Raw genomic sequence first — 23,103 nt, 5'->3', positions numbered from 1 at the left:
TGCATAGCAACCCTGAGTTCTGACTAATCAAAATCGGTAAAAGTTCTCCATAAAAATGTCTTAAAATTAATAAAATTTCACTATTAATTATCAGTATCTTCCTAACTCATATTTGAAGAGAATTAAAAAATATTTTTTATTCAAATTCAAAGACAGTTTCGAATGGATTTTAATTTGCTTGTTAATTAAAATTTACCCGATTCAAGTAAATTTAATTCGATAATAATCAAAACTAATCGATTATTGTAAATCGAGTAATTCTGTTCCCGTTTTCCATTCAAGGAAATGTCTAGACGCAACTATTAATAAAATAGGTATAATTTATTTTAAACTGACCTGAATTTTATTTGCGTTGAGAATAATTTTCGACCGACCATTATTTATAATGACAATAAGAGAAATTTCCAGAATATTGTTATATTGTCACGTACCTGAAATAAAAAGAAATCAAAATATTTTTAGTTTGTCAACCAACAGTAGAAATGAAAATGAAAGTATTGTTACTGTAACAGTATCAAAAAAAATATGGAGCAATTTTGATTTATCAATGTATCTAATCTAAAATGGAACTTTCTTTTTATAACTCTTTTGACAAAAAAAAATTTTTAATGTTTCAGTGTTGAAATTAGACTTCAAAAAAGAACTGTTTCTTTATTAGTAAGTATAATAGTATGTAAAAAATAAGGCGAGCATATATATAACATATTATTTAATCCAATTACCTACAGAAATTTCATATGGAAAATTAAAAATAAAAAAAGTATTACGTTATCGAATACAACTTTATGTTTTTATTTTTAATGAATGGAAAAATAGTATGTATATATGACTTATTGACAGTTGCTTTTATTTGCTTTTTCAAGTAATATGCACAAGCTACATCTTCATCTTGATTATCAACTTTCCTTTCTACATTTAATACATCGTGAAATATTAAATATACAATTTCAAGAGAAAGTTAAAGATTAAGGTAGAATATTATTAGTAAAGTATTATCAAAATGCAAAAGAAGAGGATATTTTTTCATAGTATATTACTTTCGCTTATTAAATCAAAAAAACAATTAACCCACATAGTACAAAACGCCTCTTCGGCAGTAAGTTTGCAACAAAGTTTTTTTTTTGCATCAAACTACGGAAATTTACATGGACAATATACAAAAGTCTGTGTATGAGAAAAGAAAAAGCAAATTATAAAATTTTATTCCATAGGAATTAAGATTTTCAAAAAATTCAAATTCAAACCTTTCGAAATTCAATTATTATTTTATATTATAACAAAATTGTTACTGAAACTTGTTAAAAATTATTTTCATCATTTTAATTCAATTATTATTTTCCAGAATTTTTAACTAAAATTCTACTTTAAATCAATTATTTTTAATAATTATTGAAAAAGTTCTTTGGAAATTTTTAAATCCATTTCTTCTTTACAATTCAATCTTGTGAAATTTCAATTATTCGGAAATTCTTCAACTAGATATATAGTGGAAAATAAAAACCACAATTAATTTTAAAAAAAAATTCAATTAAACTTTCTCAAAAAAATTAATTAGTTAAAAGTTTGAAAAATTCAGATTTCCAAAGATTTTAATTTGAAACATTCCAAAATTCAATTATTTCTAAAAATTCACGCACTAGCTTTCAAAATTCATTTATTATCTAAAATTCTAACTGAAATTCGTTCTTAAATTAATTTTTATTAGAAAATCATCCGAGAATTCAATTATTTAAATATTAAAATAAATAATTTATTGAATAATTGAATGTTTCTTAAAATTCAATTATTAAGAAGAATTTCATTTAGAAATTTTTAAAAAAATAATTCTTTCGATGAATTTTAATAAAATTTTTGAGCATAATAACATTTTACGAGGAAGTCGATTAAAACTGTGTTAAAAATAATCGAAAAGGTGACATGAGTTTTATTATTTATGAAAACAATTGAATTATGAAGAAAAAATTTATGAAAAAAATTTTAAATAATTAAATTCCTGTGAAACTTTTATTCTCTATGAAAATAATTAAATGTTTGTTTAGAATTATATTAAAGTATTAAAGATATTGAAAATTATTAAATTGAGAAAATTTTTATGATTTAGAAAGATAATTGAATTTTTACGAGAATTTATTAGAATTTTTGAAGATAATTGAATTTCAGTGAACAATTTCTTTACTTTTGAAAATAATTGAATTTCTGCAACCATTAATAAATTATATCTGAAAATTTTTGCCACAATATTCCATTATTATCTAAAATTTTAACTAAATTTTATTTATAAATCAATTTTTATTAGAAAATTGTACGAGAATTTTAATTATTTAAATACAAAAATAAATTATTTATTGAATAATTAAATTTTTCTGGAAATTGGATTTTTATAAAGGATTTTATCAACAAATTTTTAAATAAATAAATTCTTGTGACGAATTTTAGTAAAAAATTTTAAGAGTAATTTCATATTTCGAGGAATACAATTAAAATTGTATTAAAAATAATTGAAATCCTGCGATGAATTTTATTGTTTATGAAAATAATTGAATTATTTGCAGAATTTTATTAAAATAGGTGATATTGAAAATCCTTGAATTAAGAAAAAAAATTTTTTAATATAATTAAAATTTTGCCAAGAATTTTACTAACATTTTTAAAAATAATTGAATTTTGGAGAAGAATTTTATCATTTTTATTGAATTGATAATTGAAATTTTGACGAGAATTTTATTATTTATAAAGATAATTGAAATTTTGACTAGAATTTTCCCAAAAATTGTATTCAAATTTTTGAATATAATTGAATTTCTGTGAAGAATTTTGTTATTTATGATGATAATTAAATTCATGACAAAAATTTCATTACAATTTTTATAAATTATTGAATTTTTCGAAAAATTTCATTAAAATGTTTAAAAATAATTGAATATTGTCCAAAAATTTTGTTAAATTGTATTGAAAATAATTAAATTCCTCCCATGAATTTTATTAAAAATTTTTGAAAATAAATGAATTCTTATAAAAACTATCAAAATTTTTGAAAATAATTGAATTGTTCAAAGAATTAAATTAAATTTTTAAAAAATAATAGAATCTTGTAAAATTTTTGTTAAAATTGTAATGAAAATAATTGAATTCTTGCTAAGAATTTTATTATTTCTGAAAATAATTGAATTTCTAAAAAGAATTTTATTTTTTATCAAAATAATTGAATTAATGCGAAGAAATTTATAAAAAAAATTTGTAAATAATAATTGAATTCCTGTGAAATTTTAATTAAATATAAAAATAATTAAATATTTGCGTAGAATTTTATTAAAATTATTTTTAAATAATCTAAATTCTTTTGGAGAATTTTATTAAAATGGATATGTAAAATTATTAAATTAAGAAGAATTTTTGAAAAGAAAGAATTTTAACAAGAATTTTATTAAAAGTTTTGAAAATAATTGAACTTTGAAGAATAATGTTATTATTTTTTAAGATAATTGAAATTTTTACTAGAATTTTAAAAAATTTTTGAAAATAATTGAATGTCAGGGCTCGAACCAGTGAAAGTATTTAAAAATACGGACTTTACGGACCAAAAATGAAAAATTACGGACCAATTACTGACAAAAATATATAAGAGAACCAGGGGCGTATCCGGAGGGGGGTTTAGGGGTTCAACCCCCCCTCCAAAATTTTGGAAAAACATATATGTTAAAGCCTAAATTTCTAATTTTATTCTGAGTACACCTCTCATCAAAGTCCATACCCCCCCCCCCCCCGAAGCTTTTTTTTTGGATACGCCCCTGAAGAGAACATTTTACTTAAAACTATAAATTAGATTTTTTCATAACTAAAAAACATGAAGATATCGATAACTCCGAGTCTTCGACTCGGAGCGATCGATTACTTCGTGTTTTATAATAATTAAAGATAGAATGATAAGCGTTTGTCTGATAGTCCGTAGGTCGTAGGTTCTATACCCGCGTGCGTCAGATTTTTTTTTTTTGGTCACGATTTAATTAAAAAAAGTTAAAATCGTTAAGTAACAATGTTATTTATTAATAATTGAACTTGTTTATTATTAATAAATAATGAATTTATTAACTTAATTTTGAAAAATAAAGGTGAGAGTAAGTTGAGGGCAAAGATGAGGGCAAACGCAAGGGCCACGCAGGGGGCCGACGAGGGCGCCCGCGTGGATCGCCCATGCGGGCGCCCTCATCGATCAGCATGTCGTTTCCATGAGGGGCCTCGCCTGGATCACCCACGTGGGCCCCTCCTGGATGTGGACGATCCATGCGGGCCCCCGGCGTGGGCCAACACCACTTTTCCACACGGGCCTGTACAAATTTTATTATTTATGAAAATAATTGAATATTGCGAAGAAATTTATAAAAAAATTTGTAAATAATGAAATTCCTGTAAACTTTTTTTTTTTTTTTGAAAATAATTAAAGGTTTGTGTAGAATTTGAGGAGATTTTTTTTAAATAATTGAATTCTTTTGGAAAATTTTATTATAATAGTATAGATACCTATTAAAAATCATTGAATTGAGGAAAAATTTTAAAAATAATTGAAATTTTTCCAAGAATTTTATTAAAGTTTTTGAAAATCATTGATATTTCGGAGAAGAATTTAATTATTTCTAAAGACAATTGAAATTTTGACGAGAATTTTTAAAAATTTTTGAACATAATTGAATTTTTGCAAAGAATTTTATTACTTTTGAAAATAATTGAATTCCTTCAATCATTTGTAATTTCTCTAAAATTATCCAAATTATATCGTATAATTTACGTACTTTACGGACCTTTTTCAATCGAATTACGGACTTTACGGACCTTTTTTCGAAAAAACGGACTTTTACGGACTTCAAGCAAAGTTACGGACTTTTACGGGATTTACGGACCTAGTTCGAGCCCTGGAATGTGTACAAAGAATTTTATTACTTTTGAAAATAATTGAATTTCTGCAATGATTTGTAACTTCTCTAAAATTCAAATTTTTTACTATTTTTAACTAAAATTGTTTAAATAATATTGTTTTTAATTTTTAAGTTTTTTTAAAAATATTTTATTGATATATAATTAAAATATTAATCAACATAAATTATTATTACAATTAAGATTTTTTAATAAAGTCTGTAAACTTCCCAGCAGAAAATAATTTTAAATAATCAATTATAAAGAAAAATAAATATCTCCTAGGCACATTTTATTTTGTGTATAAATTTAACATAAAATATTCTGTTTATATAGAAAAAACGCAAGCACGTAATACTCCTATTATACACGTTTTATTATACAAATCAACAAGACCAAAGTGTATCTTGTTTTACACGCAAACATATAATAAAAGCAGCTATGAACTTATTTTCTATTTTTATCGTCATAGGCATTTCTTTTATCAGACGGAAAAGCAATAATCATTTGGAGCAATAAAAAGTACTTGAAAGATTCTATGCATAATATAATTAATATTCACTTTTATATTAATTTTTATTGGACAAAAATTACTATTGAGCATGAGCATTGATATATGAGTCTTAAAATATCTTCACTTTCTCTAATAAACAGCGCGAAATAGCTTTAATAATAATTAATTTAAAATTGATAATTATTTAATAATAATTAATTCTCTCAATATTGCGAAAAATATTGAAAAATATTTAATAAAATTCCTGACACTAATTTACTACGAAAAATAAAAGTTCCTTAAAACACTATTGGCAAAAATATTTCTAAACAAAAAAATTTATTTATTTATTTATTTATTATTTATTATTTATTATTTATTATTTATTATTTATTATTTATTATTTATTATTTATTATTTATTATTTATTATTTATTATTTATTTTATTCAATTATTATTTATTTATTTATTTGTACAAAATTTTACTTTCTAAATCTAAAATTAGTTAAAAACAACTAATTGTCAGTAAAATCTTAGCTTATTTTTTTATAGTCATTTCTGTCAACTTTTACTATGTTTTCCGAGTAAATTCTGCTTCGTTCGAAATAAGTTTTGATAATAATTTTTACTAAAACTTACTATCTAAATAAATTTAAAAAAACCTTTTGTAAAATTTAAAATAACCGTAAAGAATTTCTGCGCATTATTGTCAACATTTACTATTTCCAGAGTAAATTTTGATACGTTTAAAGTAAATTTTACTAATTTTTACTAAAATTTACTTCCTAAATTCTAAAATACTTTTCTACAGTTATTTTTGGTTAAAAAATACCTTTTGGTGATTTTGAACTGTAGAAAAGTATTTCTGCTCATTTTTGTCAACTTTTACTATTTCCAAAGTAAATTTTGCTACATTCGAAATAAATTTTACTAATTTTTACCAAAATTTACTAAAATTTACTTCCTAAATTCTAAAATACTTTTCTACAGATATTTTTGGTTAAAAATTTTTCTTAAAAAATACCTTTTGGTGATTTTTAACTGTAGAAAAGTATTTCTGCTCATTTTTGTCAACTTTTACTATTTCCAAAGTAAATTTTGCTACATTAAAAATAAATTTTACTAATTTTTACCAAAATTTACTAAAATTTACTTCCTAAATTCTAAAATACTTTTCTACAGTTATTTTTGGTTAAAAAATACCTTTTGGTGATTTTTAACTGTAGAAAAGTATTTCTGTTTATTTCCGTCAACTTTTACTATTTCCAAAGTAAATTTTGCTACATTTAAAATTTATTTTACTAATTTTTACATATTTTTACAAAAATTTACTAAAATGTACTCCCTAAATTGTTCAGTACTTTCATAAAATCAAAAAAAAAATCTTTCAGTCTATATGCAATAAACAAAGGATTCTAAAAATTGACCTAATCACAAAATGTTAAAATAAATCAAAACGAAAATAAATAAAGGTTTACGATTCCCGTCCGAGTTTCATTTTATGTAACGGATAAATGCATTATTTAGACATTGTTCGCGTGTGTGAAATTTTACATGCACTGGACCTAAATGTTCCGATATATTGCATTTTATTAATACAAGAGATATAAATCTTCGTTAATCTCGATCAAAATCAGAAAAATAGTGGGAAGGGTGACAAAAGATTGGGCTCTAGGACTTTAGTACATATTACGTGAACATCTCTTGAGAAAGCGCATTTCTCTCGTGGATCTCGAAACAGCAGAGAGCAGCTCATTACATTCTACCGTGTATATTCTCAGAGTAGGTATGTATTAAACTACCTAGAATTCTACAAAGTTGCGAGTCCGTCTTTAATCACCGATATCGATAATAAAGTTAGTGTCATTAAAAAAGGAAAAAAAATAAAAATCAAGCAACGCTTCATTCAGTAACAAGTGCTTTTAAAAACAGTGCCGAAAGTTAAAAAACCACGTGGTGTGTGTGACTAGTGTCATCGAAACGATACAATAACATTGCCTGCTGCCTGCATATTGAAAGTCGCTCTAACCAAAAATTATTGTCTAAAAATTAATAACTTTTAATTTAATAATTTTTATCAATAATTCAATTTTTTTCAATTATTTTTTAAATTACTTTTCTACAGTTACTAACGTTCAAATGAACAACGATATTTTTGCTACCTCTCTTAATTCCTATTTTATTTTAAAAATGATTTTAAACATTAAAAAAATTAATATTTTATTATATTTTATTATAACTAAATATTTAATTTGAATTATGTTTTCCATTTTGATACAACAATTTTTAAAAATACTTAAATAGAAAATAAATTTCCTTTAAAACTTTACGAATATTTTTAATTATTTAATATAATTTTTCGGCCCCTAAAATTAGCGTCGACTCCCAAAGTCGCAAAAAGTTTTTTTTTCGCAAAAATAAAAAGAATAAAAGGATTTTTTTAAGTTTTTAGGTTAAAAAAATTTCACTGAACATATTTTTCACTTTTGAGGTATAAATGAAAGAAGAATTAGCGACATTTTCATCTCTAAAACTAAAAAATAGTTTTCGATGCTAACTTCAAGGACATTAATTGAAAAAATATATAAAAATTTTGTAATATCAAAGAATAATAAATATTAATATTTAACAATCAACATTATATTATTCAATCTAATTAAACAATTTTCTTACGTACAATCGACTTTGCTAACGGACGATTACAGCATAGTACGCGTTCTGGCTTTTGATCAAATTTAATTCGATTTCCAAATTGTTGACTGTATTTTTTTTTATTTTAATAGTAACGTATTTTACGAAATACTAACATAAGTCTAAATAAAGTATTTTATTTCTAAAAAAAACACAACTCGTTCGACAAAAATTCCACAGTTCACTCTCACTCTCTAAATGTGAATTAGTAAATAGCGAGCCTCTCATTTCTTATTTATTTAAAAATATTAGATTTATTTAATAATATAAATAACTTGACTCGGTGTGATCGTTATTATCAACTATATTAATATATTATTTATTTTTATTATTATTTTTTTTTAAATTTAAAAAAAAATATAATTATTATTTATTAAAAAAATTAATAACAACAACAACAACAACCGATTTTAACAAAAAGCAAATATTATTATTATTTATATATTTTATTTTAATTTACTAATTTTTACAATGAGAAAATATTTTTTTCAATCCAAATATAATTACAGGGTTGCCACAAAAAGTTAATTTTCTTTTTCCCTAACTTTTCCCTGATTTCCAGACAAAATTTTGACTTTTTCCCTGACCCTAAAGAATATTCTGATTCACTCTAAAAATTATTAGATACTCAAAAAAACATTCTATTACATTTACTTACGAATTTCTTTAACTGTAAAATTATTCGCAAACGAATTATTCGTTTTATTTAAAAACTTCATTTTCAAATAAGTATTTAAATATTATTTTTCCATAGGAATTAAAAATCTTCAAAACATTAAAATTCAAACATTTTTAAAATTCAACAACTTATAAAAATTTAGATTTCCATAAAATTTTTCAAAAACAAAAATTTAATTATTTACAAAAATTATAATAAAATTCGTTGCAAGAATTCAATTATTTTCATAAATAATAAAAATCTTCACAGGGTTTCAATTATTTTTAATACAATTTTAAATCATTTTCTCAAAAAATGAAATTATCATCAAAAATTTTTTTGCAAGAATTAAATTACATTTCACAAATAATGAAATTCTTTGCTGAAATTAAAAAATATTCAAAATTTACTATTTTAATAAATGTTCTCAAAAGAATTAAGTTTTTTAAATAAAATGTAATAAAATTCGTTGCAGGAATTCAATTATTTTTACAAGTAATACAATTTTTCACATGAATTCAATTATTTAAAAAAAAATTTGATAAAATTCGTTATAAGAATTCCATTATTTTCATAAATTATAAAATTTTTCTTAGGATTTCAATTATTTTTAATACAATTTAAAATAAAATCCTAGAAAAATGGAATTATTTCCTTAATTTTTTTGCAAGAATTTAATTACATTTCACGAATATAATGAAATTCTTCGTGGAAATTCAAATATTTTCAAAATCTATTATTTTAATAAAAGTTCTCAAAAGAATTCAATTATTTTCATAAATCATAAGATTCTTTTTACATTATTTCAATTATTTAAAAAAAAATTTTGATAAAATTTGTTGCAAGAATTCAATTACTTTCGCATAAATTAATAAAATTCTTCACAGGATTTCAATTATTTTTAATACAATTTTAAGTAAATTCTTCGAAAAATGCAATTATTTTCAAAAATTTTATTAAAATTCTTCGAAAGAATTCATTTATCAATTATTTTGAAAAATTCATGCTATAATTCTTTTAATATATTCATTAATATTAATTTTTAAAGCAATTTTTATTGGAAAATTCTACAAGAATTCAATTATTTAAATAGAAAAATAAATAATTTACTGAATAAATGAATGTTTCTCAAAATTGAATTATCATAAAGAATTTTATCAACATAATTGAATTTTTTCGAGGAATTTTAATAAAATTTTCAAGAATGATTAAATTTTTTAAGGAATTCGATTTAAATTGCATTAAAAATAATTGAAATTCTATGATGAATTTTATTATTCATGAAAATAATTGAATTTTTGTAAAAAAAGTTATTTATGAATATAACTGAATTATTGCGAAGAAATTTATAAAAAATTTGTAAATAATTAAATTCCTGCGAAATTTTTATTATTTATGAAAATAATTTAATGTTTGCTTAAAATTTTATCAACATTTTTTTTAAACAATTGAATTCTTTTGAAAAATTTTATTAAAATAGTAGATATTGAAAATCATTAAAGTTATTAAAGTTATTTCAATCAAAGAAATTTTCCTTGAATAAAAAAAATACTTAAAATATTGGAATAAATAAAATTTATTTGATTTAAATAAAAATTATTTGATTCAAGTAAACATTTATTTCATAATTCAACAATTTTTTTCTGAATTTTAATCAAATAAATTTTTTTTCAGTGAAATTGCCGAAAATAAATACTGAACATACTGAAATACTGAAAATCGATTTTTTTTTCATTGTAATAAAAATTCTTACAAAAATGTGAATTAATGGCTCACCTTTTTACTAATTCTGATTTAGAACAACGACAGGAAAAATTATTTATACTCGTGCTACTACTGTAAAATATATATTCATATTAGATTTTTTGATTACGCAGTTGTTCATTCAATGAAAAATTCTCTCTAAAATTTTACGGTTATAAATAACAAAAAAAACATTCTCAATTTTGCCAGAACCATAAAACTTTTCAGTTTTTATTTTATAAACGATCTCTCTCTCTCTCTTTCTCTAAAAGTGGATATTAAAAAATGTATTCTATGACAAATTGTTAATTAGTAAATAGTATTTTTTTTCTCTCTTTTTTGAGACTATGCAAAAATCCATTATTCAAGATGCTAATGGAATGGAAAATGTATTTTATACGTGGCTATTATATACACATCCTGAATTTGTTTATTTTTATACACAACTGCTTTTTATGTAACTATAACGAATGGAAAAATTAATGCATAACAAGTCGTTAAACGAGTCTAAAATCTGGACTAACACAAATTGCGAATAGAAATGATTTAGAAGAATTCGAAAAGAATTTATATCTCATCGACAAATAATAGTATTATTATTGTCGACAATGGTAAATTATTATTTATGTTGTATTTAATAATAAATAAATCAGTTGCTATTGTCAAGACAAAATTGTAGTAAAAAAGTAAATAAAAAAATTGTTATTATCAAGACAAAATTGTAGTGAAAAAAATAAATAAATTGTTATTGTTATGAAAAAATTGTAGTATCAAATAAATAAATAAATAAATTGCGTTTTGTCAATATAAAAATTTTAGTGAAAAAATAAAAAATAATAAAATCAATTTAAAGAAATCATGTAAAATAATATTTTTATTTCCATCGTTAATAAAAATTCACAAAAAAATTTATTTTATTTTATTATATTATATAAAATAATATTTTTTTATTTCTATCATTAATAAAAATTTACAAAAAAATTTATTTCATACAAATTGAGAATTTTTACTATATTTACTTTTTTCTGCATTTTATTTATTTATTTATATATGTAAATTTCATGAATTAAATTCATCCTATTCGTTTAATTTTTTTTATACCTAATTTATATTATATAAATGAAGATAATTTAATGTTTACTACTTAAAACTGAATTTTTACTTCTGCTGATAATTTTTGGCGGGAGAAAATGGATAATTCTGTAATTTCTATCTATTTTTTGTTCACGAAAGAATTAATTGGATTGAAATGAAAAACAAAAGATTAACATCTATTATACTTAATGGCGGGTTTAGAATTCTCTAACTATGCATGTTTTTCTCTACATTGGGGTCAACAGGGGAATAAAGGCTTTACTGAAACCCGAGAAAAACCCTCGGATACGAGCGCAAATATAGAGATAATATAAAATAAAACAATTAATAAAAAATAAAAATTATTTAACTAAATTCTTTTTTGAATTCAAGAAATTTGTTCTTTAAATCAAAAAAAATTTATCATTGATATAGAGTCAAAAAATAAATAAGTAGAAAGAAAAATAATAGATAATTTTGAAAGGAATTTTTTCTTTGAAGCAAATAAATTGTTTTTGAATCAAATAAATTGTTTTTGAATCAAATAAAGTTTCTTTCAATCGAAGAAAAATTCATTTTCAACTGAAGAGACAAATAAAAAAAAATTATTTCTTCAAGTTATCAAAAATTTGTTATGGGTGTTTATTTAATTTAAATAAACATTTTTTGATTCAAGTAAATATTAAGTCCCTAAAGTTTCCAACTAATAAACGATAATATTTTTTATTACTTTTTATAAATTTGAATTTTATTAGAAAATTCGGTTTTTGATAATTAAAATAATAATTTTTACTAAATGAATGTTCAATTACAATAATTTTTATTTCAGTCTACTATTTTCAAAATTTTTGAATTATGTAGTGACAGAATTTTTGCTTCCGAATTAGTGAATTTTACTAATAAATTAGTAGAAATTACTATTTATTAGTAAAATTTACTAATTCAAAAGCGAAAAGTAAATCACTGATTCATGTTAGTAAATTTTACTAATAAATAGAAATAAATAAAATAAATGTAAATTCTACTAATATTTATAAGAGTAATTCTTTAAAGTATTGGAATGCAAAAAATTGTATTAATATTAGAACGTTCAAATCTTTAGGGAAATTTAATATTTATTTTTTGATAATAGAAAAATAATTCTTTCCTAAAGTTTTGAACGTTCAAATGAACGAATTTTGTTTCAATTTAAATATTTTTTTAAAAAAATTATTGTAAAAAAATGAAACATAAAGTAAATGAAATTATTATTATTATTATTATTATTTTTTTGAGAATTAATTTTTTTAATTTATAAAAAATTATTTATTTGAGAATTACTTTTTAAATTTATAAAAAATTATTTTTTTGATATAATTACTTTTTTAAATTTATAAAAAATTATTTATTATAATGATATTCAAATTTGAATGAAGCATAAAAAAAAATTGATAAAATAAAAATTATTTCTTTCGAATTTCAAAAATGTATAAAAATTTGCAAAGAAAAGTATTTTTGTTTTGTTGATAAACTTGCCAAAAATATAAATTAATTATTATAAAAAAATATTAACAGACTGTAATTTTTTTCAACTAATCGAATAAAGTGAAATAAGGAAATAAAATATTTTTTTATATAAAGAAACAATTTACACTTTAGAAGTATTAATGAGAATTTCTTGAAAATGTAAAAAATCTCTTGAGAAAATGATTATCAAAGAAAGCAAAAGCGAGCAAAAGTAATAAAATCATTAACGTTCAGAGACATTTATTTCAATAAACGAAAGCACTTTCGGCCCCCACAAGAAAGCATTTCCTCCCAGGAATAAGGAAACTTATCGCAATATTTATTAAATTAAGAAGTACATGATAATGGAAAATATATATCTGTTATATCATTTGAAAGTTATTGGATCATTGAGCAGAAACAGGTTTTTTTTCACCTCCCTTTCAAAAATCATTTCTTTCACATATTGCACCCAAATTGACATTTTATATAAAAATAACTTTTATTTAAATTTGTTTCTTTTCAGACGATGATGCTTTCTCCATCAGAATTATTTTTAATCCCGTTACTCGCGATTGGATCATTCACAAGTGGTCAGACTATTTTTGACCTGCTCAACAGCTCGAAGCAAATAGCAAACAAAATAGTGACGAATGTAACGGGCAAATATGATTTTATTGTGGTAGGCGCCGGCTCAGGTGGCTCTGTGATTGCCAATAGACTGTCGGAGAATAAAAAATGGCGAATACTTTTATTGGAGGCGGGCAATCCGGAGGGCCTACTCAATCAAATACCAATTTTAGTTAGTTATTTTCAATTGACTGATTACAATTGGGGCTATAAAGTTGAGCCGCAAAAGAGCGCGTGCCTGGGCATGAATAATAAGCAATGCCCATGGCCAAGAGGAAAATCTCTTGGCGGCACAAGTACATTGAATTATATGATTCACACACGAGGAAACAAATTGGACTATGATTTATGGTCACGAATGGGAAATGAGGGCTGGTCCTACAACGAAGTTTTGCCATATTTTAAGAAGAGCGAGAAATTTAAAGTTCCAGGTGAGATAAAAGAAATAAAACAATTATTTTTATTTCAAAGATTTCAGTATTTCAAAAAATGTCCTGATCAGGGTTGCCACAAGTCAGGAAAATTAGGAAAAAGCCAGGGAAATCAGGGAAAAGTCAGGGATTTTTATTAAAAGTACTGGAAAAAATTAAATGTTTAGAATTTATAAGAAAATTCTCAATTTTTGTGTCTTTTTGTTTGTCTAATAATAAACTATGAAATTAACACGAATTGTAGAAAAATCCTTAAATTTTTTCTATGTCTAACAATAAATTATTTGAAATAACTTAATTCTATTGAAGAACAGTCATAAAGTTCTTACTTATAAATCATTTAATGAAATATTTTTTTTTTTTAATTTTAATTTCAATTCTGTTGATTTCCAAAAATATATTTTTTCTTATTTTTTATTGATAAAATTTTAACTAATTTCACTACTTTCATTCACCTAGGAAGAAAAAACAATTTTGAAAATACTTTTTTAACTTTGAACCTTGGGAAAAGTCACGTAATTTTTTTCGGTTTAGTGCAACAAATATATTTCGATGTTGAGCATCGATGGCAACTTCAGAGACCTCGGAATTTTAATAAAATTCATTGTCAAATTCAATTATTTTCATAAATAACAATATTCATCATGAGAATTTCAATTATTTTCAAAATTAATAAAAATATTCCCAAAAATTCAATTATTTTCAACAAATCTAAAAAAAATTGTCGTCAACATTATGTTAAAATATTTTTAAAAATTCTCTTCAAAATTTCAATTATCTTTAAAACTAATAAAATTCTTTTCGGAAATTCAATTACTTATTTTAAAAATTTTAATAAAATTCTTTGTAAAATTTCAATTATTTTCAAACATATTCCTCAATTCAATAATTTTCAATAAATCTACTATTTCAAAAAATTTTCCACAAGAATTCAATTATTTAAAAAAAAATTTGATAAAAATCTACGTCAACATTTAATTATTTTTGCAATAATTCAATTATTTTCATAAATAATAAAAAATTTTACAGAGATTCAATTATTTTCATGAATAATATAATTCGTTTAAGAAGTAAATTATTTTAAAAAATTATAAAACTCGTCGCAGAATTTAAATTATTTTTCATACAATTTTAATTGAATTCCTCGAAATATGCAATTATTCTTAAAATTTTTATTAAAATTCGTCGCAACAATTCAATTATTTTCGAAATTAATAAAATTCTTGGCAAAAATTCAATTATTTTCAAAAAAATCTAATAAAAAATGCCAACATTTTAATTAATCTTTATAAATAGCAAAATTCTTCGTTGAATTTCAATTATTTTCAACAATTTAAATGAAAATCAGTTCATAATTCAATTATTTTTATAAACAACAATATATTCATCACAAGAATTCAATTTTTTTCAAAATTAATAAAATTCTTCGCCGAAATTCAATTTATTAAAAAAAATCAAAAAAAATTGTCAACATTTCAACTATCTTTAAATAAATAGCAAAATTCATCGGCGAATTTCAATTATATTTAGGAATTTTTATAAAATTTATTCTAAAATTCAATTATTTTCATATAAATAACAATATTTATCACAAGAATTCAATTATTTTCAAAATTAATAAAATTCTTCACAGAAATTCAATTATTTTCAAAAAAACTAAAAAAAAAATTATCGTCAACATTATGATCAAAAATTTTTTTTTAAATTCTTTTAAAAATTCCAATTATTTTTAGAACTAATAAAATTCTTTTCAAAAATTCAATTTTAAAAATTTTAATAAAATTCTGTGCAAAATTTAATTATTTTCATAAATAATAGAATTTATCACAAGAATTCAATTATTTTCAAAAATTTTAATAAAATTCATGACAAAATTTCAATTATTTTCAAAAAATTTTCTTAATTCAATGATTTGCATTGTTCTACTATTTTAATCAAATTTTCCAAAAGAATTCAATTATTAAATAAAAATTTTGATAATATTTTCCACAAACATTCAATTATTTTTCAAACAAATAAAAATTCCACAAGAATTCAATTATTTTAAATAGAATAATACGCATACAATTTTTAGAAAAAAATGAATTGTTTGAAACTTTTTTATAAAATTCTTCACTAAAATTGAATTATTTTCATAAATAATAAAACTTATTGCAGAATTTCAATTATCTTTAATACAATTTTAGTCAAATTCCTCGAAAAATGTAATTATTCTTAAAAATTTTTGTTAAAATTCGTCGAAGGAATTCAATTATTTATAAATTTTGTTGATAAAATTCTTTATAAGGATTCAATTTTAAGAAACAATGATTCAATATAAAGTATGTATTTTTGTATTTAAATAATTGAATTCTCGTAGAATTTTTTAATAAGAATTGATTTTAGTTAAAGTTTTAGATAATAATTGAATTTTGGAGATGATACTAATAATTGCAATTTTTAGAAATAATTGAATTTTGTAAAGGTTTCAAATTAAAATCTTTGAAAATCTGAATTTTTCATACTTTTAATTAATTAAAAATTCTATGGAACTATAATTTTTTTCAAAAAGCTTAATCGAAATTTCTTAAAATTATTTCAAGTTTTTATTTTTTAATGTATATTTAATTGAAGAATTTCACAATAATTGAAATTTCGTGAAATTGAATTGTAAGCAAATAAATTTTCAAATTCTCCAAATAACTTTATCAAAAATTATTAAAAATAATATTGATAATAATATTGATTTAATAAAGAATTTTAGTTAAAAATTCTAAAAAATAGTAATAATTGAATTTAAATGATGAAAATAATTTCGAGGTAGTATCAATATTTTTATAATATAAAATAATAATTTAATCACTCGGTTATTTGTAATTATTATAAAACATGAAGAAAGCGATCACTCCAAGTCGAAGACTCGGAGTAGTCGATTTCTTCATGTTTTATAAAAATATTCTTCCAAGTCGTTAAATTTCAAGAAAATTTAAATTTGAATGTTTAAAAAAATTTTAATTCCTACGGAAAAATAATAATAAATATTTATTTAAAAATGAAGTTATTGGTGTTTTTGAATAATTGGTCAATTAAAGAAATTTTTAAATAAATGTAATAGAACATTTTTTGAGTATAATGGCCAAGACATTCTTTATTTGTCGAAAAAATTAATTAATTACTTGTTTCGACAAATAAAGAAGTGATATTTCATGTTTGAAAAAGTCATAACTAAATTAAAATTTTTTTCCAATAGTAAGTACTTTTATACCTTTGAATGAAAATATAACGTGCTGATGAAAGTCAAACCAAAAGGGATCGATTAATTAACTATATTTTCTTAATTCAAGGGGCGCGGCTACAAGTTTATTGTTCCATTTCTGTCACTATGAAACTATTCATTAGGTGATGTAAGAAAGAGCAGAAAATTTATTTGTTTGAATTTTATTTTTCTAATTACTTTAGGAGGTTCATGTATCATTTTCCAATTACTACAATGTATACGTATTATATTCTCGAGTTGAATAATTAAATTAAATAATAGAAAAATATTAATTTACAGACAATCACTATTAATTGATATAAATTAGTCACTTGCTAAAGATAAGCATAAAAGAATAAATTAATAATGTTTTTTACGATGAGATTTCTTTGAAAGTGAAAAGTGACAAGGAGTTAAATTATGCATTCCACAGTAATTACTGCTCTGTCCGTTGTGATTATGTTCGAAAAAAGGCGCTCAGTGAAATTCAAGAGCAACTGCAATAATTACTCTATTCTAAAGTGTAATTTTGTAATTTATAAGAAAGTGAATTTCGCTCAACAAATATTCGCTCGAATATTTCGTTATGGTAATAATCGGCTTCATTGAGAGAAATTTTAAAAATGGAACATTGCCGACTTACTTTTTTTTTTCAAATTTCACAGTTGAGTCGAATTTTATGTCGAAGAATGTTTATATGTTTACAAGTAGCTCTATAAAATTCTTATTTCTCAATGTTCAAAAGAGAGAAATTCTTTTTATTTCTTTTGCAGTACTAATAAAACGACAACTTACATTCATTACAGGAATCGAGAATTCAACCTATCACGGAACCGACGGTTATCTAAACGTGGAACATGTGCCATATCATTCGGAATTAGCAACTGCTTTCCTGAAAGCCGGAAAGCAGTTAGGATACAGGATCAACGATCCAAATGGAGCGGATCAAATTGGATTCTCCTATATTCAAGTGAATATGGATCATGGCTCGAGATGTAGTGCAGCCACAGCTTATTTGAAAGTCGATAGGCCAAATTTAGAGATAATGACCGGCACAAGAGTGACAAAGGTCTTAATTAATAAAAATAATCAAGCCTATGGTGTTGAGTTTGTCAAGAATTCAAAAAAGCAACGTGTACTTTGCACAAAGGAAGTTGTCCTCTCTGCCGGCACAATAGATTCGGCCAAATTATTAATGCTTTCGGGAATTGGACCAAAGGATCATTTAGAAGAACTCGGAATCCCAGTGATTAAGGACTCAAAAGTAGGTTACAACATGTACGAGCATGTTGGTTTTTTGGGACTTACTTTCATGGTCAATCAGAGTGTCACGCTGCTCCAGAGTAAAATTTCCAGGTTTGTTATGAATTTTTCTCCTTTTTTGTAGCTTTGGTAAAGTTAACATCGTTTATGATCAACAAAATCAATAATTTGGGACTTTTCCGGCGAATCGAACTATTTTTTCTCTATTCTCAGACTTTGCACTCGATAATTAATTTTGAAAAAGTAGCAAAAAGTAGCTTTCAAACTAATAAAAGTAGTAAAAAAGTAGGTATCAAAACTTCACAATCAAAAAAACCAGTTTTAGACATTTCAAAAAACTGACGAAAATTCCATTCTATATTTTATTTTCCCGACTTTTTCCTAAAAAAAATTTTAAATAATTCATTTCTATCGACTAATTTTATGCAAATTCTAATTTAAATAATTAAATTCCTGGGAAATTTTTATTATTCATGAAAAGAATTGAATTCTTACAAAGATTTTTACAAAGATTTTTTTAAACAATTGAATTCTGTTTAAAAATTTTATAAAAATAGTAGATATTGAAAATCACTGAATTGCGAAAAGTTTTTAAAAATAATTAAATTTTACAAAGAATTCTATTAATATTTTTGACAATAATTCAATGTCTGTGAGGTATTTTATTAAATTATTTTCAAAATAATTGAATTTCCAAGAAGAAATTTATTACTTATATAAAAATAATTGAATCCTTGTGATGAAAATTTTTATTTATGAAAATAATTAAATTTTGCAAAGAATTTTATTAAAAAGCCTCAAAATAATTAAATTTTCGGGAATAATTTTGTTATTTATCGACATACTTGAATTCTATCGAAGAATTATTTATATAAATAATTGAATTCTTGGGAAGAATTTTATTAAAATCTAAAAAAATAATTGAATTATTTCAAAAAAATTTAATTAAAATTTTATTTAAAAGAATTGATTGCTTTTGAACAATTTTATTAAAATATTTGAAAATAATTGAATTCCTCTGAAAAATTCTAATATTTTTGTAAATAATTGAATTCCTTTAAAGAATTTTAAAAGAACATTTTTTACATTCCTGTAAAATTGTATTAAAAATAATTGAAATCCAACGATGAATTTTATTATTTATAAAAATAATTGAATTCCTAAAAAACAATTTATTATTTATGAAAATTGAATGTTTGTGTGATATTTTATTACATTTTTAATAATTAAATAAAAGATGTTTTAAAAAATCAAAAACAAAAATTAATTCAAAAATATTCAATTTTTAATAATTGAATTTCGAAGAACAAATTTATTATTTTTAAAAGTAATTGAATTCTAGTGATGAATATTGTTATTTATGAAAATAATTGAATTTTGCAAAAAATTTGATTAAAATGCCTCAAAATAATTTAATTTTCGAGAATAATTTTGTTATTTATCGACATAATTGAATTCTTTCGAAGAATTATTTATGAAAATAATTGAATAGTTACAAAGAATTTAACTATAATTTTTAAAAATAATTGAATTCCTGAGAAATTTTTAGTATACATGAAAAGAATTGAATTCTTACGAAGATTTTTACAAAAATTTTTTTAAACAATTAAATTTTGTTTGGAAATTTTATGAAAATAGTAGATATTAAAAATCATCCAATTTGCGAAAAGTTTTTAAAAATAATAAAATTTTACAAAGAATTCTATTAAAATTTTTGACAATAATTGAATGTCTGTGTGATAATTTATTGAATTTTCTTGAAACGAATTGAATTCCTAAAAAGCACCTTATTATTTATGAAAATAATTGAATTTTGCAAAAAATTTTTTATTAAAATTCTTAAAATAATTGAATTATTGGGAATAATTTTGTTATTTATCGACATAATTAAATTCTTTTGAAGAATAATTTTTGTAAATAATAAAATTCTTGGGAAGAAATTTATTAAAATCTAAGAGAATAATTGAATTGTTTTAAAAAAATTTTAATTAAAATTATATTTAAAATAATTGATTTCTTTCGAACAATTTTATTACAACATTTGAAAATAATTGAATTCCAGTGGAAAATTCTAATATTTTTGTGTATAATTAAATTCTGCCAAAGAATTAAAAAAATGTTTTTTTAATAATTGATTTTTTTAAGGAATTGAAATTAAATTTTAAAGAATATTAATTACATTTTTTGAGCAATTCTTGTAAACTTGTATTAAAAATAATTGAAATCTTTGGATGAATTTTATTATTTATGAAAATAATTGAATAGATGCATAGAATTTTATTATAATTTTCAAAAATAATTAATATCCTAAGAAGAATTTTATTATTTATGAAAATAATTGAATTATTGCGAAAAATTTCACTAAAATGTTTAAAAAGAATTGAATTTCTGTGAAAAATTTTGTTATTACCTTCTCAGAAGAAATGAGAAGGTCTTGTTTTTGAAAATAATTGAATTCTTCATAAGAATTTTATAAACATTGTTTTAAATAATTAATTTTAAATTTAATTATTGTTAAAAACTTTATTTGTGAAAATAATTGAATTTTTCGATTAATTAATTTAAAATAGTATTTAAAATAATTAAGATTCTTCTGAGTTTTATTTTTTTTTTTGAAAATAATTCAATTCTTGTTTAGAATTTTATGTAAAACTTTAAAATAATAGAATTTCCATGAAAAATGTTATTAGTGAAAGTATAATTGAATTATTGTGAAGAATTGAATACAAATTTTGTTAAATAATTAATTTGCTCGAAATTCCTTTAAAAATGCTATTCTAAATTAATTGAATTCCTGTAGAAGTTTTATTATTTATGAAAATAATTGAATTTTGGATGAATTTTCTCAATTTTTTTTTTAATAATTGAATTATTTTGCGAAATTTGATGAAAATACTAGATATTGAAAATAATTGAATTTCGAATATTTTTTGAAAATAATTGAATCGTTTTAAAGAATTCGATTATAATTTTTGAGAATAGTTTTTACCTAGTTTTTTAATTTCTAGTATTAGCGAATTGAAAGTAGTGGAAATTCTAAAAAAAACTAGAAACAGTAGCTTTTTGTGGCTGAAATCTAAAAAAAATATACCCAAATAGTAATTACTAAAACCTACTATTTACTATTTATTTATTTATTATTTACTACTTTTTTTACGTTACAGCGTAGAAAAGTAGTAAATAGTAAATAGTTTTTTACGTTACAACGTAAAAAAGTAGTAAATAGTAGATTTTAGTAGATGTATTCGGTGTCACTAATAAACAATTCAATACTTTTTTTTGAAATTAGACGTGGTTTAACTTTTTTCTTTTTCCAAAAATAGACCATCGACTGTGTTTCAATACATCGCAAATCGAAAGGGACCAATCTCAATACCAGGAGGTGCAGAAGCCTTAGCATTCATAAAAACAAAATACGCCCAAGATTCACGACCCGATGTCGAACTTCTATTCGCCTCAGGATCATTACATTCGGATGGTGGTTTATTTTTACGACGTGGTCTCGGAATAACCGACGAACTCTACAACACCGTGTTCAAGCCAATTGAAAACAAAGACGCCTTCTCAATATGGCCAATAGTTCAAAATCCCTACAGTGTGGGACGACTCAAGCTCAAGTCAAAAAATCCCCTTCAAGCGCCTCTGCTTGAAACGAATTTCTTCACTCATCCAGCCGACGTGGAAATTATCCTCGAGGGCTTGAAGCACGCTATTAATATTTCAAAGACCCAACCCTTTCAGCGTTACGGAGCACGCATACACGACATTAAAATACCGGGCTGCGATGATTTTGAATTTGGAAGCGACAATTATTGGCGATGCGCCATCAGGCATTTGCCATCGATGATGAATCATGAATTGGGAACGGTGAGAATGGGCACAAAAAATGATCCAAATGCCGTTGTTGATCCACAACTTCGAGTGCATGGTGTCGAGAGACTGAGGGTGGTTGATGCCTCGGTCATGCCTGCCATGACCACCGGGCACATAAACGCCGGCATTTTCATGGTAGGGGAGAAGGGCGCCGATATGATCAAACAAACATGGACGACAACGACTACCACAACAACGACGAATAAACACACGGAAAAATATTACTACTAGAGTCGCTTTTGTTGACCGAGGCAAAAGCTATTTTTTTGAAAAAAAAAATAAAACTTTCACTCAAGCTTTTCAAGTTTGAAACGTGGGTGAGGTTCACAATCTTTATGATCAAGATTACAGGGTTTTAACTCTTTCCCTGACCCTAAAGAATATTCTGACTCACCCTCAAAATTAGATACTTAAACATTTTTGAAATTCAAAAACTTAAAAGAATATTATTATAAAACATAAAGATATCGACCGAGTCTTAGACTCGGAGTGGTGGATATCTTTTCATGTTTTATAATAATATTCTTTTAAGTTTTTGAATTTCATAAATGTTTCGACTTCTTGTTTTATAATAATTAAAGATGATCAAGTGATAAAATCTTTTTTTTTTTTTTTATT

At 22.5% G+C, this 23,103-nt stretch overlaps 2 protein-coding genes across 3 annotated transcripts in view; one reads left to right on the top strand and one right to left on the bottom strand.

Moving 5' to 3' along the window:
• LOC122510702 (flotillin-2) overlaps positions 1–23,103 on the bottom strand; it is a 268,228-nt gene that overhangs the window by 239,444 nt on the left and 5,681 nt on the right. The gene's annotated exons all lie outside the window — the stretch shown is intronic.
• Positions 7,128–22,910, top strand: LOC122510698 (glucose dehydrogenase [FAD, quinone]-like). Of its 2 annotated transcripts, none has more exons than XM_043625522.1 (4): positions 7,128–7,188; positions 13,580–14,114; positions 18,156–18,705; positions 21,936–22,910. In XM_043625522.1, the coding sequence occupies exons 2-4, from the start codon at positions 13,583–13,585 to the stop codon at positions 22,714–22,716; spliced, it is 1,863 nt and encodes a 620-aa protein (XP_043481457.1). In that variant the 5' UTR covers positions 7,128–7,188; positions 13,580–13,582; the 3' UTR covers positions 22,717–22,910. The 2 variants fall into 2 exon arrangements, with proteins under 2 accessions (XP_043481457.1, XP_043481458.1); XM_043625523.1 differs by having other exon boundaries at positions 7,133–7,184.

The sequence above is a fragment of the Leptopilina heterotoma genome, unplaced genomic scaffold, assembly GCF_015476425.1.
Source record: "Leptopilina heterotoma isolate Lh14 unplaced genomic scaffold, ASM1547642v1 Lhet_73, whole genome shotgun sequence".
NCBI lineage: Eukaryota > Metazoa > Arthropoda > Insecta > Hymenoptera > Figitidae > Leptopilina > Leptopilina heterotoma.
The sequence above is the reverse complement of the archived record's forward strand: the minus strand, read 5'-3'. Positions and strand labels throughout refer to the sequence as shown.

Bases quoted from the DNA above. Each gene is read 5' to 3' on its own strand.
- LOC122510698 (XM_043625522.1), top strand. From the start codon at position 13,583: ATGATGCTTTCTCCATCAGAATTATTTTTAATCCCGTTACTCGCGATT. The intron at 14,115-18,155 runs GTGAGATAAAAG...CATTCATTACAG, and splicing joins CGAGAAATTTAAAGTTCCAG to GAATCGAGAATTCAACCTAT. The intron at 18,706-21,935 runs GTTTGTTATGAA...TTCCAAAAATAG, and splicing joins CTCCAGAGTAAAATTTCCAG to ACCATCGACTGTGTTTCAAT.